The sequence below is a fragment of the Mya arenaria genome, chromosome 4 (genome assembly GCF_026914265.1).
Source record: "Mya arenaria isolate MELC-2E11 chromosome 4, ASM2691426v1".
Lineage (NCBI taxonomy): Eukaryota > Metazoa > Mollusca > Bivalvia > Myida > Myidae > Mya > Mya arenaria.
In genome coordinates, this window is record NC_069125.1 from 46327114 (window position 1) to 46344931 (window position 17818).

Sequence of the window (17818 nt, forward strand, 5' to 3'; positions counted from 1 at the left end):
ATGTCACGTGTCCAGGAAAAGGACGATGGCGGGGAGACTTTGGAGTTTGTGGACATGGGGGGTATCCGGACACCCGCCTTTGGTATAAAGACTGACGATGAACTCAAGAAAATCTTTGACGCGATACCAGAATTCAAACACAGGGATGACGACGTTATGTTGTGCACATTTGCAAAGACCGGTATGATTTCGTAAATTGCGACGTGTCTAGTGGTTGACTCAATAAGGCATCGCTCAAATTTCTTAACAATATAAATCAATGCGCGTGAAATATACATTAGTCGCTTAACAAAATGTTTATTTGCGTCTTAAAACAATTGTTTTATTATTTCAAGAAGCGATATGTGTTCTAGAAGGACAACATCACTAGCGATATGTTTTTAAAAGATAATATGTTTTCAGTGAAACGTTTTTATTATTTGAACATGTTATTCGTTTCTTTCTTTCAATAGTCAAAACCAAAACTCGTAAAAATTCACTTAGTATCCATATAAAGTGTCAATAGTTACACGATTTGCTTAAATGCCTCAAATATATTGTAAACATGCATTGTGATGAATTATATGTGTTCCATATTCGTGCGGGCAGGTACGAACTGGATGTTTGAGGTGTTGATGATGTTGCTGCGGCGGAAGGCGGAGCGGGTGGATCTCAGCAAGATGCTGACTATGACACCGGGTGCGCCCGCCTTAATAAAATCGTCCAACTTTACTTTTTATTTTAATATAGGAGAAAAAAGTAATAAAATATGCGTAAAAGGCTCCATTTAGGACTAGAAATTGTTAACATTTTCTTATGGGAGTACCCCAAGACCTATCTGCCAACATTTTAAACCAAATAAGTTTCGGTCCTGATGGAGGGGCGCGAGTCAAAGCGTTACACCCCTTAGTTACGCCCCCTCTTCCGTGAAATCCCTGATGTCGTTTCATGAAGGAATATCGGCAGTCTAGTCGACCATTTTTTTTATTTTAATCAAACTTATTTGGTGTTTACTGGCCAGCGCATTCATCAGAAATCGTCAGAATCGATTTACGTAAAATGAATGAATAGAACATTTGAAAATCCTCTCATTGTCCTTGGCCAACACAAAAATGCAAACGCCTAGTAAATGCCACCTTTTACTACTGATTTACCTTAATACCTAAATAAGCATTGCTGGAAACATTGACTTACTGAAATATACTTTATGAAACTATTTTCAGGTGCTTTAGTCAGAATCGATCTACGTAATATTAATAAACGGGAAATTTGAAAAATCATCGATTGTCATTGTTCCCCACAAAAACCCAAACACCAAACATGATTATAAATCTTATCACACAGGGTTTTGTATACTATCAAATCTTAGTGGTTAGATTTAGAACATTTTGTCTTCTGCCAATGCTTAATGTGTTCTCCTCCTTCGTTAAGAAATATATTCGTGATTTTCGTGCTCAATTTCTTTCTGTCAACATGTTCTACTTCTTCTATTTTTTGTAGATTTCTGCCTAAAGACATGGCACAAAAGAAGATCAAGACGGTGTTATGTTTGCGAAATCCAAAGGACACGGCCGTCTCATACTTCAACCATATGCGAGGACTCAAAATGTACAGCTACGGTAACGGACAATGGAAAAACTGGATGCGGCCTTACGTCCAGGGAAAATGTGAGGTTTCTTACTTAATCATAATGCCTACAAAGTTTTTTTCTTTATAACCTGTATTGTCACAACAAATGTATGATCGAAGTCCTGTGTAAAGCAATATGCAAAAAAAATTGAATAGTTTGCCTATAAAGTCGTTTAATAAATACTAGAAGATCAGTTCGAAATTACAACGCGTATAAATTCTATTTTGTATAATTTATGTATGTAATCATTGTAATGAGTGTATGTAATTAGACGAATTGTACGGGTTCTAGACGAGTACGGGCCCTACCCTGCCTACCTGAACGAGTGGCAGGAAGACATAGAGATGGGACCTGGGTAGCCGATCCACGTGATGTTCTTCGAGGACCTGAAACTGGTGAGTACGGGCCTTTCTCCGCCTTACTGGGCGAGTTGTAATAGGAGCAAAGGTGCAAAGGAACCCATTATACGTCATTTACTAAGAGGATCCTAAAATGGTGAGTACAAAACTTACCACGCCTACCTAAAAATGGGTGGAGGTTATAGAGGCAGAGCCGGCATATCCGCAATAGGTCATGTACTCGACGTGGACCTTACAGAGCTCCTTGAACGAGTAACAGGGTTATAGAGGTGGGTTTCCAATAACTTGTCACGTTTTATGAGGATATCAATCAGGTAAGTGAGAAATACACATTTAAATTGTCAAGTTCGAGCCTTACCATGTCTACACGAACGCTGGGCGGCCGGGGTATCTGCTACATGGCCTGTTATGTTGAAGACCTGCTGATGGTGAGGAACCGTGTGTATAAAAAATAAAGCTCAGGTTTACATTTTACAGTTTCATCTGCCAGTCAGTTTTTCCTCTTATGCTTTTCGGTAAAATATCATGTTATTTTCACTGATGTTATTTTCACTTAAGTTCTAGATGTTTATTCCAGTATTGCTTAATTAAAGTAGCATAGCCTTCACTATGCCACCCATGTAATAACCCCACTAAACTGATTGCGTCACGAAGATGTCTTTCAGCCGACTTTCCCATTGGGATCAATTAAATTGACGTTTATCTTGATATGAAGCAACAACTCGGAAACAGAAAAAAATGTTGAATTTTGGTGTGATAAACATTTATTGTATTCGTGACAGTAAAAATAATATTTTCAATAGTGGCTACCCCAAAATCCAACAGATATCATAGTGATTAAAAGGTCAAATGCATATATATATATATATATATATATATATATATATATATATATATATATATATATATATATATATATATATATATATATATATATGCATTTGACCTTTTAATCACTATGATATCTGGGCTATTTATTTAAACCTGTTTTAGCAGCTGTGTTAGATACACTTTCTTGACCTTTTTAAGTTATTTTTATGACTTTTTTATTAAGATAAAACTAACATGTCTAATAACTAGAAACACTTGTAAAGATATCTGAATTTATTATATTCTAATCAATTTACTTTTCCATCTCCAACAGTGAAAATAAAGCACGCCGTATTGAACAACCCGTATCACCGTACTGTCGTTTTCTAATTCCGTATCATGCTAGTACGGTGTGTTGTCTAGGAACTACTGTCGTGTCACTAAAATAGCGTGACAAAGATACATAACATTACCTTAGTTTAGCCACTCCACCAGTAGCCTGTAAATATCCAGGAGCATGGTTTTCAAAGATACATGAAGAAAAGCACGAAGCAGAGAACACTTCCGATCTATCTAGACTACTAGTTGTTTGCAAATTCGAAGATCATTACTTGTAACATTACCATAGCCATGAGCAGCTCGCCAATACGAAAAAGAAGGCGAATTCGCGTCATCGATAGTGATAGCGATTGACTCACAAACTTCCCACAGTTCTGAATATTATGATCGTCAAAAAAATCCTACGAACATTCACTTTCGACTGAATGTAGGATAGTTATTGGTCCCAGCTTTAGCCCATGTTGTTAAATTGACCGCGTGACAGGTTACAAATGACGATTTGTTAATACTCGTAAAATAAGTACCTTTTATGTTTGATACGTGTTTACACACCGGACTCAACGTGAAACAGGTCACTAGAAAAGCGATCTATCATAATAACATATCCGGCTTATCCGGTATGGTTTCAGTCACTCCAAATTTCACTTTCATGTAGTTTTCCTACGTGAAATCACTATAGAAAATTCAATTTAGTGTTTACCCTTTTTCAGAACGGGATGAAAGAGATAGAAAGGCTTATACAATTTCTAGAGATCGATATATCGGATAGTTTGAAGAAAGATATACTAGATATGTGTGGCTTCCAGAAGATGGCTGCGGACAAATTCAACAAAAATGCAGAGCAGTTCTTCAATGGAAACTTTCGATTTTTTAGAAAAGGTAAGCTATTTGCTTTTAAGTTGTTTCTCATGCCTACCAGTATGAACTATGAAAGATGTGAATGTGGTATTTTGTCATTTAAACATTAACGGTAAATTTATTTACCATTTTGCATTGCCAAAATCAGAAATCCGACAAAGTCTAAATCCCGGGTCCCTCATTCCACAAGATTTCGGGAATCAATTAACCCCAAGCCTTACAGTAACCCTGAAGCTGCTATGTGAAGACTTCGTCACCCCATTCCCGGTAAAATATTGATAAGGAAATGAAATGTATTTTTGTCGGATTTCAGGTGAGGTTGGGGACTGGAAGAACTGGTTTACGGTGGAACAGAACGAATACTTCGACTCCGAGTGGAAGAAACAGATCCGGGCAGATACCATTTTCCAGTTCAAATACACACCAAATCCAGCAAACGAGTGATGATTAACATTCGAATCAAAATATCAGTATTACTGGAAACTCCTTTAACTTCCGTTTGCCGGATAGAAGAATGTTAATGAGTGTTCCATATTAGAGTGTTTCACTGCTTTTGTTCATTTCAGATCGGTTGCATTAAGGCCGCGTTATAAATGTACCTAACTGTACCTTACCTTATCTTATTACTAAAGTAAAGAGAGAAAAAACACGTAAATAGCAATACTGACTTATGTTTTATTTTTAGATAAAAAATTACTAGGACGCAATGAAAGATTAAACACGATCTGCGATCGTCCTAGTTAGGTAGTCCCAAGTTCCATTAAGAGAATGTTGAATCAAACTCTATAAATTTTATCAGCATAATGAGACAACAAATCGACAATTTAGATAAATGTGCACATTTGCTATTGTTGTCATTCTAAGAATGCACAGAGGCGATACCACGAGGAAGAGATGAAGGTGCAAAGGTGGTGGGGGTTTCTTCCCAAATTTTTTATATTTACAGTGGGAAAATGTCCATTCTGGTGCATTCCATCTGCAATTGTGAGGAGAGGTCGGTGGGGGCAGAGATTACAAATAGTTGAACGATAACATGGATCAATGGAATATATATGTTATTTTGCAATTTTGCAGTTGCCCAGAAATTTACAAATATAGCTATATATTGCTTATGTCTGGCTCTTACTGTCACGACGTCAGCCCCGATTCCTGCCTACTTATCATAGAGGCATTATTCGTGTTGAATCGGGATAACACTGGTGATATGTGAACGACTATTACGATTACATATATATTCGGAAGTTGCGTATTAAACGTATTAATTGTAACAATAGTCCCGTTCTTTCGTACTGATTCGATAAAATGAAACTCACAACCAATTATATGACCATCAACGATACCGATTCACTAGGATCGCACAAGTATGGCAAGAATAATAACGATTGCGTAAAGATGCGGTTGCGAATGTATTCACGATCTTCAAAGTTTCACCACGTTTGCGTGAAAATGCCGTTATGAATATATTCACGACCGGCAAAGAATCATCACGATTTCTTAAAGATGTCGTTTAGAATGCAATCACGACTCACCAATATTGCGTAAAAACATTCACGATTCACCAATATTATGTAAAGATGCTGTCGTGAATGTGTTCAAGACTCATCAAGATTGTGTAAAGATGCCGTTGTGAATGTATTCAAGACCAAACAAGATTGTGTCAAGATACCGCTGTAAATGTATTCAAGATTGTATAAAGATGCACCACGACCAAACAAGATTGTGTAATGATGCCGTTACAGATGTATTTAAGAATTGCCAAGATCCATAAATATTGTGTAAAGATGCCTTTGTGAATGTTTTCAAGAAGCACCCAACAAGATTGTGCCGTTGTGAATGTATTCAAGACCCACAAGGATAGTGTAAAGATGCCGTAGGGAATGTATTCAAGACATACCAAGATTGGGTAAAGATGCCGTTACGGATGTATTCTCGAATTGACAAGGCTCACCAAGATTGCGTGAACATGCCGTTACGAACGAATTAACGACTTGTCAAGGCTCACGTACCAAGATTGCGTGAAGATGCCGTAAGAAATGTATTATAGACTTGCCAAGTTTACAAAAATTGTGTTAATATTGCGTTATGAATGTATTCATGACCGATCAAGACTCACCAAGATTGTGTTAAGATGTCGTAACGAATGAAATTATGACCTGCCAAGATTCCCAACAAAGATTATGTTACGATTTTTCTCGCTCTGTGCAGAATCACCTCTTTCTTCTCGCTGGCAGTCGTAGGCAAAATCGTAACTGTAAGTCAGACTTTACGCCGGTGGTCATCAAAATTGACTGGGGCAGTGATTTAGTCGAACCATTGCAAATAAACATGTTTAAAAGAATGGCCTTGATAGGGATATTTTTAAAAGCTTTCGTGCTCCAATTATCCATTGCTGGTGGCATATGATTTCCGTAAAATAACCTGTTAAAGTTCGCGAATTGTTTGGTGTTTACCACTTAATTTTCGCGATAATTATCTAGCTATCTAGTTAAAATTCGCGGAACCTTTTCGGTAAGATAAATATCATCAGACTGAAAACTGGCTTGGAAGTGCCAAAAACTGCCACCTGTTACCTTTTTTAGATGTGCAACAACATTGACGGGATAACTAGTTATGGTTTGCGAATAAGTAGCTTACTAACTGGTTTACTAGATAAGATTCGTGTTAATTGTCTAATAGTTAGCTATAAATGCATTCCAAATTCAGGCGCTAACAGGTGATTTAGTTTTGGTTTGCGAATTACACTAAGTCAGTAACATACTAACTGGTTAACTAGATAAGATTCGTGTTTACTACTTCTTTGCACATTTATAAAGACCGGTATGGTTTCGTAAATTGCGACGTGTACAGTAGTTGACTTAATAAGGCATCATTCAAGTTGCTTTAATTTACAGTATAAATCAGTGCAAAGCATTCTTTGCTATCCAAAGTATTTATTTTTATCTAAAAATATAGTTAAAATAGCTATAATAATTTCAAGAAGCGAAATTGGTCATAAAAGTACAAGATCACTAGCGATATGTTTTAAAAAGCATTCTCAGTGAAACGTTTTTTATTGTTTAGACAGCTTACCTTTCCCTTTCCTTCACAGCCAGTCGATACCAAAATCTCGTAGAAGTCCCATAATGCCTATCTAAGGTGTTAATATGTACTCTTTGTATGATTTGCTTAAATGCCTGAAATAAATTATAAACATGCATTGTGATGAATTATTATGTGTTCCATACTCTTTGGGTCAGGTACGAACTGGCTGTTTGATGTGTTGATGATATTGCTGCGGTGGAAGGCGGAGCGGGTGAACCTCAACAAACTAGTGACTATGCTTGAGCTACATGGGGCGGAGAATGTGGATAATGTCCCCTCTCCCAGGGTCATCAACTGCCATCTCCCACCCAGGTTAGGAGCCAACCAGACTCGCCCATAGGTTTTCAGACGAGTACGGGCCCTATCCTGCCTACTTGAACGAGTGGCAGGAAGTCATAGAGGCGAGACCGGGGTACCCGATACACGTCATGTACTTCGAGGACCTGAAAATGGTGAGTACGGGGTTTAACCCGCTTACCTTAACGAATGGCAAGACGTTATAGAGGCCGTGCCACGATGCCTACTACACGTCATGTACATTGACTACCGGTAAATGGTAAGTACATGGCTTAACCCGCCTACCTCAATAAATGGCAAGACGTCCTATAGGCCGTGCCACGATACCTTCTACACGTCATGTACATTGACTACCGGCAAATGGTAAGTAGAGGGTTTAATCCGCCTACCTCAACGAATGGCAAGAAGTCATAGAGGCGATGCCACGGTATTAACAACACGTCATTTACTGTTTTTTGAGTACCGGGAAATGGTTAATACGAGGCTTAACCCGCCTACCTGAGCGAATGGCAAGACGCCATAGAGCGATGCCACGGTATCTACAACACGTCATGTACTTTGAGTACCAGAAATGGTGAGTAAGGGGCTTAACCCGCTTACCTGAGCGAATGGCAAGACGTCATAGAGCGATGCCACGGTATCTACACCACGTCATGTACTTTGAGTAAGGGGAACTGGTTAGTACGGGGCTTAACCCGCCTACCTGAACGAATGGCAAGACGTCATAGAGGCGGTACCACGGTACCTACTACACGTCATGCACTGAGAGTACCGGGAAATGGGACTACGCCCACCTGAATAGAGGGGAGGAAGTTAAAGAGGCAGAGCTGCTACAAGTCGTCATGTACTTTTACGCCCTAAAAATGGTGAATATGGACCTTACACCGCCTACCTGGGTAGAGGTAATGGAGGTGGGGCCGAAGTTTCCTACTACATGTTATGTGCTTCGAGGATATCAAACAGGTAATTGGAAAATAGACCAGTACTGGTCTTACCATATCTACACGAAAGAGTGGCAGGTTGTTATAGAGGACTCGGGCTTGAAGGCTAGCCATGTACCTGGTATATAACATGTGCCTCTAGGACATGCAAATGGTGGCAACCGTGCTGTGTGAAATAAAGCTTATTAAACATGTTTGCATTGAACATATTAAATTTCATTTCATTTATATCCTTTTCTGCCTGCCTATTTTTTTCTTTCATGCTTTTCGGTTAAATATCTTTTTCACTGCTGTTATTTTCACTTCAGTTCTAGATGCTAGATCCCGCATTACTTAATATAACAAACATAGCGTTCAATGTTTTGTGATAACCCCACTTAAATGGCGTTGCGATAATGTCTACCACGCGAGTGTCCTTTTGTGATCTATGAAATTGACGTTTTCTTAAATGTTAGCATAAAAAATAGAACATTTATATAAATGTTTATGTATATTTCAAACAAGTATATTAGGGTAGCATGTTTTGAGAAGTTGTGTTAATCGAAGTGGAACAATTTCAATATATCCGGTATAGTTTTAGTCGCCCCAAATTTCACTTCCGTATTGCCTTATTATGTGAAATCACTATAAATCAAATATACAAATTTAGTGTTTACCTTTTCTTCAGAATGGGATGAAAGAAATCGAAAGGCTTATTTCATTTCTAGAGATCGATATATCGGATAGTTTGCAGAGAGATATACTAGACATGTGTGGCTTCCAGAAGATGGCTGCGGACAAAATGCTCATACAAGATCAAGATGGGTTTTTTAATGAAAACTTTCGATTCTTTAGAAAAGGTAGGCTATGTGCGAGGCCTGTGAAGCTGTTTATATGCTAGTTTAAGGTGTTTGTCATACAATTTGAAATGATGAAGGCTACGAATGTGATGTTTTGTTGTTTAAACATTACCGGTGCATTTTATTTGTTATAAATATGTGCACTTCCCATGTTTGAGACATCGTCGGATATTTACGCTACTATGTGTCACTTTATTGTCACAGTGGTGGTAGTGGTAACATAATATGTGTATGCCATTGTTTAAACATTAAATATTTTGTCCGTTTTTGTGACGTACAACATACATTAACAAAACAATTTATAGTTGTTCTTACCAGGGAGCGAGGGAACTCAACGCCATTTAGAAAAAAATGTCGATTTTGTAGAATAAATCTAACGCTGGGTCTTGTTGCCTGTCGAAATGTGCAAGGCACCAGAAAGCCGGCAATGTCTAAATCCCGGGTCCCTGATCCCAACGAACATGCCTTAATCCCATCTGTCGGGAATCAACTTACCCTAACCATAACCCTGACGCTGCTGTTTGAATACCCCATCGCCCCATTCCCGGCAAAATATTGATGAAGAAATGAAATGTTATTATTGTTGGATTTTAGGTGAGGTTGGCGACTGGAAGAACTGGTTTACGGTGGAACAGAACGAATATTTCGACTCCGAATGGAACAAACAGATCCGGGCAGATACTATCTTTCAGTTCAAGTACACACAGAATCAAGCAAACTCCTAATAAAAGTGTGTTTGGCAGGTGGTCAATATGTATTTTCGTTCTTCGTTTCGGAATTAGGGGAAAAGGAAGTAAAAACAAAACAAAGAAAGTGGGTTCGGTATGGTCAAACTTTTTTTTTTAATTATACCCTTACTGAAGACTTCGTTTACCGGGTATTAGATTTTTTTAATTATTATGATTGTTCAAGAAAGAGTGTTTTGTGTATAATTGTCGGATTATATCAAATATATGAACAGTTTGTTATAATTAGCGATATAAACATGTATATGACCAAATAAATAAATATGACTCTGCAAGGTGGAGTTGTCGGACTATATCAGTTGAATGAACAGTTTATAATTATATTTTTATTAAATCTTTATATATTTATTCCCAAGTGTAAATTGTCGGACTATATCAATAATATGAATTGTTTATGATTGTTATCGTGTTATGTCTTGGTAAGAAAGGAAGTGTTTGTTGAAATTAAGTTTATCTCTTATTATATAATCGGCATATATGACTTTGCAAGGAGTGTTCACATTATAAAAAATGAACTGCTTTGAGTTAATCTTACGTGCCAGTATGGTATATCCAACCAGTTATTTGAAGCTGTACTAGCAATACGCATAATAAAGTTTGCTTTCATTTGTGCGCCTTTTTCATATTAGCTTTTTCACTTGGCGAATATATCAACGATTACCAACAACATATTTCATAAAGTAAAAGAAAATCCGTCCTTTTAATCCGGTTCGAGCCAACGAGGATATCGAGCCATGCGATATCGAGCCAACGAGTTTGTAGTTAAAATTTAATAAGCTTACTCAAATATGGTCTTAAAAGCCAATTGAATAAAAAAAAACTGGTTAATGCTTTGGTATGGTCAAATTTAGCCAAACTGTTTATTGATTGGCCAATATTTACAATTAACCAATCAAATCATGAAATCGTTCACACTGGCCAATAGATAACCTGTGGTTTTATACATTTGTTTACACTGGAGCGGTAAACACACTGACTGGAACACTCTTGACCCAAACTCCTAGCCATTCACATACATTAGTTATATGAAAGGTAACTTACAAAAAAAAACATCACGAGAACTATGATTATAATAAGCATGTACTTTCACAACTTGGACAGAAGAAATCAATAATTGTCACAGAAACGTGACGAGTGCTCCCTATAGGGCCCACCAGACGGGTAAGATATATATATCTGGAATGAAAAGTTTGATTCAAATCCCATTTATCTTAACAAATGCCTTCAAATTTTGCACTGCAAAAATGTAAAGATTGGTTGGGTGAGAAATAAGGTTTTGCTAAAAATCAATTTTGTGCAACAATGACCTCCTAATGATACCTTGACCATTGAGATGACGTCTCCCAAATGAGCTTGGTTAATCTGTAAATTTTCATTTATATTTAAAAAGTTAAGGCTGAGAAAAAAGGAGTGCAATGAAATATATAGTGTGCAAAATGACCTCAACGTGTGCGGTTTTATGAAATTAGATTGACTTCACATTAATTATGTTTGGCTTTGGTCTGAAGTGTATATTGTAAAGCATTGACCTCTAACTCTGATTTTCACATTAAAGATAAGAGCACAGACTTGATGCGCGACGGGTCTTCTTGTGGTGCTCTACAAATTAGGAAAAATGATTTCTAATAACTAGTTGTTAAAGGTATGACATATTGTTAGAGAGAAAATATTTCAAAATATTGTCATACAAGAGTGACATTTTGTCTGACACACTATTTCATGGTGTTGTGCGATACTGGGAAGTTGAATTGTATTGCCAATAACAGGTAAAACATTATAGCTGACACAGTAAGACACAAACTTTTGCTAAATAATCCATATTGTATAAACAAATCGCTGTGTCATAAATTTATAATAGATAAGAGTTAGAAGGCGACCCACAAAATGTTCTATATCTGATAGTTGTGCGTTTACTTTAGCGCATATGCAAACAAACGTATAAAATGATGAGAAATAGGACACCACTTGCACTTGCCTGACCGCCATACAAGTGTTGATAATTTATTCACATGCGACGAACGTTGTTTCAACTGGAGTTATAAGTTTATGAGCTGTACTTCCAAGACCGTGTTTTTCACACATACTGCTAACATTACCTTTAAAAAATCATTTTGGTATTTGGACGTAAGAGAAAGTTGGTGTTCGCAGTACACATTTTGCAAGGATACAGTACCAGTCATGTCACGTGTCCAGGAGAAGGACGATGGCGGGGAGACCTTGGAGTTTATGGACATGGGGGATATCCGGACACCCGCCTTTGGTATAAAGACTGACGATGAACTCAAGAAAATCTTTGACGGGATACCAGAATTCAAACACAGGGATGACGACGTTATGTTGTGCACATTTGCAAAGACCGGTATGATTTCGTAAATTGCGACGTGTATAGTGGTTGACTTAATAAGGCATCGCTCAAATTGCGTTACAGTTTAAATAAGTGTATTTCATTCTTTGCTATTCTAAGTTTATATTTTTATCTAAAAACAATAGTTAAAATCATTTCAAGAAGCGAAATTGGTGATAAAAGGACAAGATCTCTAGCGACATGTTTTAAAAGCCTTCTATGTGAAAGAATTTTTTGTTTAGACAGTTTACGTTTCCCTGTCCTTCAACAGCCAGTCAATACCAAAATCTTGTAAAACTCCCATAATGTCTATTCAAGGTGTCAATATGGACTAGTTAAACGATTTTTTTAATGCCTGAAATATATTGTAAACATGCATTGTGATGAATTATATGTGCTCCTTACTCGCGCGAGCAGGAACGAACTGGATGTATGAGGTATTGATGATGTTGCTGCGGCGGAAGGCGGAACGGGTGGATCTCAACAAGAGCATGACCATGCTTGAGCTACAGGGGGTGGAGGACGTGGACAAGGTCCCATCTCCCAGAGTAATCAACTGTCATCTCCCACCCAGGTAAGGAGCCCTCTAGACTCACCCATAGGTTAACCTAACTTGTCGATAAATGAATCAATACAATGCCAGCCTATATCCACTACCGGATCGGGGGGAGGGGGCCAGATCGTTATAAAATCGTCGTAAAGCGGGCATAGGTCGAGGTATCCCGCTACACTTTCTGTTGATCGTCAAAATTGGACTGTTACTTATTTGGTGTTTGTTGGTGTATGCGTCAAAACTGATCTACATAGAATTCATGAACATACAATTTGCAAATTACTCGATTGATATTGGCCCAAAAATACAAACACCACGCAGCTATTTTTAATATAAAATCGTCATAACAAGAGCTTCAAGCCCAATTTCTGCCAACTTACATGTACTACCTCTTCTCCTTTTTGTAGATTTCTGCCCAAAGACCTGGCTCAGAAGAAGATCAAGACGGTGTTATGTTTGCGAAATCCAAAGGACACGGCCGTCTCATACTTCAACCATATGCGGGGCATCAAAATGTACAACTACGGTAACGGACAATGGAAAAACTGGATGCGGCCATACGTCCAGGGAAAATGTGAGATTTCTTACTTAATCATTATGCCTACACAATTACAGGTTTTTTCCCCTGTATTGTCACAACACACGTATGATTGCAGCAGGTCAAGTGAAAAGAAATATACAAAAAAATGAATAGTTTTCCTAGAAGGTCGCTTAATAAATGTTGGTAGATCAACTCGAATTCATCTAAATTGCATATGTAAAATAATGTGTATGTACAATATGACGAATTGTACGGGTTTTCAGACGAGTACGGGCCCTATCCTGCCTACTTGAACGAGTGGCAGGAAGTCATAGAGGCGGGACCGAGGTACCCGATACACGTCATGTTCTTCGAGGACCTGAAAATGGTGAGTACGTGGTTTAACCCGCTTACCTTAACGAATGGCAAGACGTTATAGAGGCCGTGCCACGATACCTACTACACGTCATGTACATTGACTACCGGTAAATGGTAAGTACATGGCTTAACCCGCCTACCTTAATGAATGGCAAGACGTCCTATAGGCCGTGCCACGATACCTACTACACGTCATGTACATTGACTACCGGCAAATGGCAAGTAAAGGGTTTAATCCGCCTACCTCAACGAATGGCAAGACGTCACAGAGGCGATGCCACGGTATTAACAACACGTCATGTCCTTTTTTTTGAGTACCGGGAAATGGTTAGTACTAGGCTTAACCCGCCTACCTGAGCGAATAGCAAGACGTCATAGAGCGATGCCACGGTATCTACAACACGTCATGTACTTTGAGTACCAGAAATGGTGAGTAAGGGGCTTAACCCGCTTACCTAAACGAATGGGAAGACGTCATAGAGCGATGCCACGGTATCTACACCACGTCATGTACTTTGAGTACGGGGAACTGGTTAGTACGGGGCTTAACGCGCCTACCTGAACGAATGGGAAGACGTCATAAAGGCGGTACCACGGTACCTACTACACGTCATGTACATTGACTACCAGAAATGGTGAGTAAGGGGCTTAACCCGCCTACCTGAGCGAATGGCAAGACGTCATAGAGCGATGCCACGGTATCTACAACACGTCATGTACTTTGAGTACCAGAAATGGTGAGTAAGGGGCTTAACCCGCCTACCTGAGCGAATGGCAAGACGTCATAGAGCGAAGCCACGGTATCTACAACACGTCATGTACTTTGAGTAACAGAAATGGTGAGTAAGCTGCTTAACCCGCTTACCTGAGCGAATGGCAAGACGTCATAGAGCGATGCCACGGTATCTACAACACGTCATGTACTTTGAGTAACAGAAATGGTGAGTAAGGGGCTTAACCCGCCTACCTGAGCGAATGGCAAGACGTCATAGAGCGATGCCACGGTATCTACACCACGTCATGTACTTTGAGTACGGGGAACTGGTTAGTACGGGGCTTAACCCGCCTACCTGAACGAATGGGAAGACGTAATGGAGGCGGTACCACGGTACCTACTACACGTCATGCACTGAGAGTACCGGGAAATGGGACTACGCCCACCTGAATAGAGGGGAGGAAGTTAAAGAGGCAGAGCTGCTACAAGTCATGTACTTTTACGCCCTAAAAATGGTGAATATGGACCTTACACCGCCTGCCTGGGTAGAGGTAATGGAGGTGGGGCCGAGGTTTCCTACTACATGTTATGTGCTTCGAGGATATCAAACAGGTAATTGGAAAATAGACCAGTACTGGTCTTACCATATCCACAGGAAAGAGTGGCAGGTTGTTATAGAGGACTCGGGCTTGAAGGCTAGCCCTGTACCTGGTTTATAACATGTGCCTCTAGGACATGCAAATGGTGAAAACCGTGCTGTGTGAAATAAAGCTTATTAAACATGTTTGCATTGAACATATTAAATTTCATTTCATTTATATCCTTTTCTGTCTGCCTATTTTTTTTCTTTCATGCTTTTCGGTTAAATATCTTTTTCACTGCTGTTATTTTCACTTCAGTTCTAGATGCTAGATCCCACCTTACCTAATATAACAAACATAGCGTTCAATGTGTTGTGATAACCCCACTTAAATGGCGTTGCGATAATGTCTACCACGCGAGTGTCCTTTTGTGATCTATGAAATTGACGTTTTCTTAAATGTTAGCATAAAAAACAGAACATTTATATAAATGTATACAAATTTAGTGTTTACCTTTTCTTCAGAATGGGATGAAAGAAATCGAAAGGCTTATTTCCTTTCTAGAGATCGATATATCGGATAGTTTGCAGAGAGATATACTAGACATGTGTGGCTTCCAGAAGATGGCTGCGGACAAAATGCTCATACAAGATCAAGATGGGTTTTTTAATGAAAACTTTCGATTCTTTAGAAAAGGTAGGCTATGTGCGAGGCCTGTGAAGCTGTTTATATGCTAGTTTAAGGTGTTTGTCATACAATTTGAAATGATGAAGGCTACGAATGTGATGTTTTGTTGTTTAAATATTACCGGTGCATTTTATTTGTTATAAATATGTGCACTTCCCATGTTTGAGACATCGTCGGATATTAACGCTACTATGTGTCACTTTATTGTCACAGTGGTGGTAGTGGTAACATAATATGTGTATGCCATTGTGTAAACATTGAATAATTTATCCGTTTTTGTGACGTACAACATACATGTACGAAACTATTTATAGTTCCTCCTCACCAGGGAGGGAGGGAGTCCAATGCCATTTAGAAAAAAACTGTTGATTTTGTGAATAAATCTAACGCTGTGTCTGGTTGCCTGTCGAAATGTTCAAGGCACCAGAAAGCCGGCAATGTCTAAATCCCGGGTCCCTGATCCCACCGGATATGACTTAAATCCATCTGTCGGGAATCAACTTACCCTAACCATAACCCTGACGTTGCTGTTTGAATACCCCATCGCCCCATTCCCGGCAAATATTTAATAAAGAAATAAAATGCTATTATTGTTGGATTTCAGGTGAGGTTGGGGACTGGAAGAACTGGTTTACGGTGGAACAGAACGAATACTTCGACTCCGAATGGAACAAACAGATCCGGGCAGATACAATCTTCCAGTTCAAGTACACACATAGTCAAGGAAACTCCTAATAAAAGTGTGTTTGGCCAACTCACTAAAATACCCATAACCCGAACATTTGTTTAGCTTCCCCGGTGGTCGTTTGTATGTTCGTTCTTCGTTTCGGAATAAGGGGAAAAGGAAGTAAAAACAAAACAAAGAATTTGGGTTCGGTATGGTCAAACATTTTTTAATTATGCCCTTACTGAAGACTTAGTTTACCGGGTAGTAGATTTTTTTTTATTATTATGATTGTGCAAGAAAGAGTGTTTCGGGTAAAATTGTTGGATTATATCAAATATATGAGAAGTTTTTATTATTCTGGATATACACATGTATATGACCAAAGATATATGTAAGACTCTGCAAGGTAAATTTGACAGACTATATCAATTGAATGAACAGTTTATAATTATATTTTTTATTAAATCGTTATATATTTATTTCCAAGTGGAAATTGTCGGAATAAATCAATAATATGAATTGTTATGATTGTTATCGTGTTATGTCTTGGTAAGAAAGGAAGTGCAATTAAGTGACTATGCAAGGAGTGTTCCCCATTATAAAAAAATGAACTGCACTAGAAATACGCATAATAAAGTTTGCTTTCATTTGTGCGCCTTTTTCATATTAGCTTTGTTTTAACTTGGCGAATATATCAACGATAACCATCAACATAGTTCATAAAGTAAAAAAAAAATCGGTCCTTTTAATCCGGTTCTAGCCAACGAGGATATCGAGCCATGCGATATCGAGCCAACGAGTTTCGAATGTAGTTGAAATTTAATACGCTTACTCAAATTTGGTCTTGAATGCCAATTTTATATAAAAAAAAACTGGTTTATGCTTGGGTGTGTTAAATTTAGCAAAAATGTTTATTGATTGGCCAATAATTACAAATAAATACAATCAAATCATTGAAACGTTCACACTGGCCAAAAGACTGTGGTTTTATACATTTGTTTACACTGGGGCGGTAAACAGGCTGACTGGAACACTCTTGAACCAAACTCCTAGCCATGCACATACATGTAATTATGTGATAGGTAACTTTAAAACAAGTGGGCCAAGATGGCCCTATATCGCTCACCTCAGTAAAATTTTGTGCTATAGACTTGTTGATAATTAAAGGGCAAAAACAGGGATTCGGCTTCTCTGATGTATGAAATTGTTACCTCGAGAGTGTTAACAAGGTATTTCCATATTTGGGCTCTGTGACCCAGTTTTTGACCCCAGATGCAAATCTGTGAAGATTGATTGGATGAGAAATGAGGCATTGCTTAAAATCCATATTGTGCAACATTGACCTCCTAATGTGACCTTGACCTTCGAGATGACACCACACAAAATGAGTCTGGAATGTCAATGGATTTTCATTACTATTTAAAAAGATATAGCTGTGAAAAAGAGTTACTTTGAAATCACTGTGTCAAATGACCCAAAAGTGTGCAATTCTGT

At 38.4% G+C, this 17818-nt stretch overlaps 2 protein-coding genes and 1 pseudogene across 2 annotated transcripts; all 3 read left to right on the forward strand.

The window, feature by feature from the left end:
- On the forward strand, positions 1 to 4419 carry LOC128230864 (sulfotransferase 1A1-like; annotated as a pseudogene).
- A 1577-nt stretch (positions 4420 to 5996) lies between these two features.
- On the forward strand, positions 5997 to 9858 carry LOC128230866 (sulfotransferase 1B1-like). The gene is made up of 4 exons (XM_052943297.1): positions 5997 to 6001; positions 7397 to 7508; positions 8962 to 9133; positions 9728 to 9858. The coding sequence occupies exons 1-4, from the start codon at positions 5997 to 5999 to the stop codon at positions 9856 to 9858; spliced, it is 420 nt and encodes a 139-aa protein (XP_052799257.1).
- A 2122-nt stretch (positions 9859 to 11980) lies between these two features.
- On the forward strand, positions 11981 to 16481 carry LOC128233086 (sulfotransferase 1A1-like). The gene is made up of 6 exons (XM_052946966.1): positions 11981 to 12238; positions 12641 to 12797; positions 13184 to 13350; positions 13581 to 13684; positions 15495 to 15666; positions 16262 to 16481. The coding sequence occupies exons 1-6, from the start codon at positions 12058 to 12060 to the stop codon at positions 16390 to 16392; spliced, it is 912 nt and encodes a 303-aa protein (XP_052802926.1). The 5' UTR covers positions 11981 to 12057; the 3' UTR covers positions 16393 to 16481.
- The last annotated feature ends 1337 nt before the right edge of the window (positions 16482 to 17818 follow it).

Bases quoted from the DNA above. Each gene is read 5' to 3' on its own strand.
- LOC128230866 (XM_052943297.1), top strand. The intron at 7,509-8,961 runs GTGAGTACGGGG...CCTTTTCTTCAG, and splicing joins ACTTCGAGGACCTGAAAATG to AATGGGATGAAAGAAATCGA. The intron at 9,134-9,727 runs GTAGGCTATGTG...GTTGGATTTTAG, and splicing joins CTTTCGATTCTTTAGAAAAG to GTGAGGTTGGCGACTGGAAG.
- LOC128233086 (XM_052946966.1), top strand. From the start codon at position 12,058: ATGTCACGTGTCCAGGAGAAGGACGATGGCGGGGAGACCTTGGAGTTT. The intron at 12,239-12,640 runs GTATGATTTCGT...TCGCGCGAGCAG, and splicing joins GTGCACATTTGCAAAGACCG to GAACGAACTGGATGTATGAG. The intron at 13,351-13,580 runs GTGAGATTTCTT...ACGGGTTTTCAG, and splicing joins GCCATACGTCCAGGGAAAAT to ACGAGTACGGGCCCTATCCT.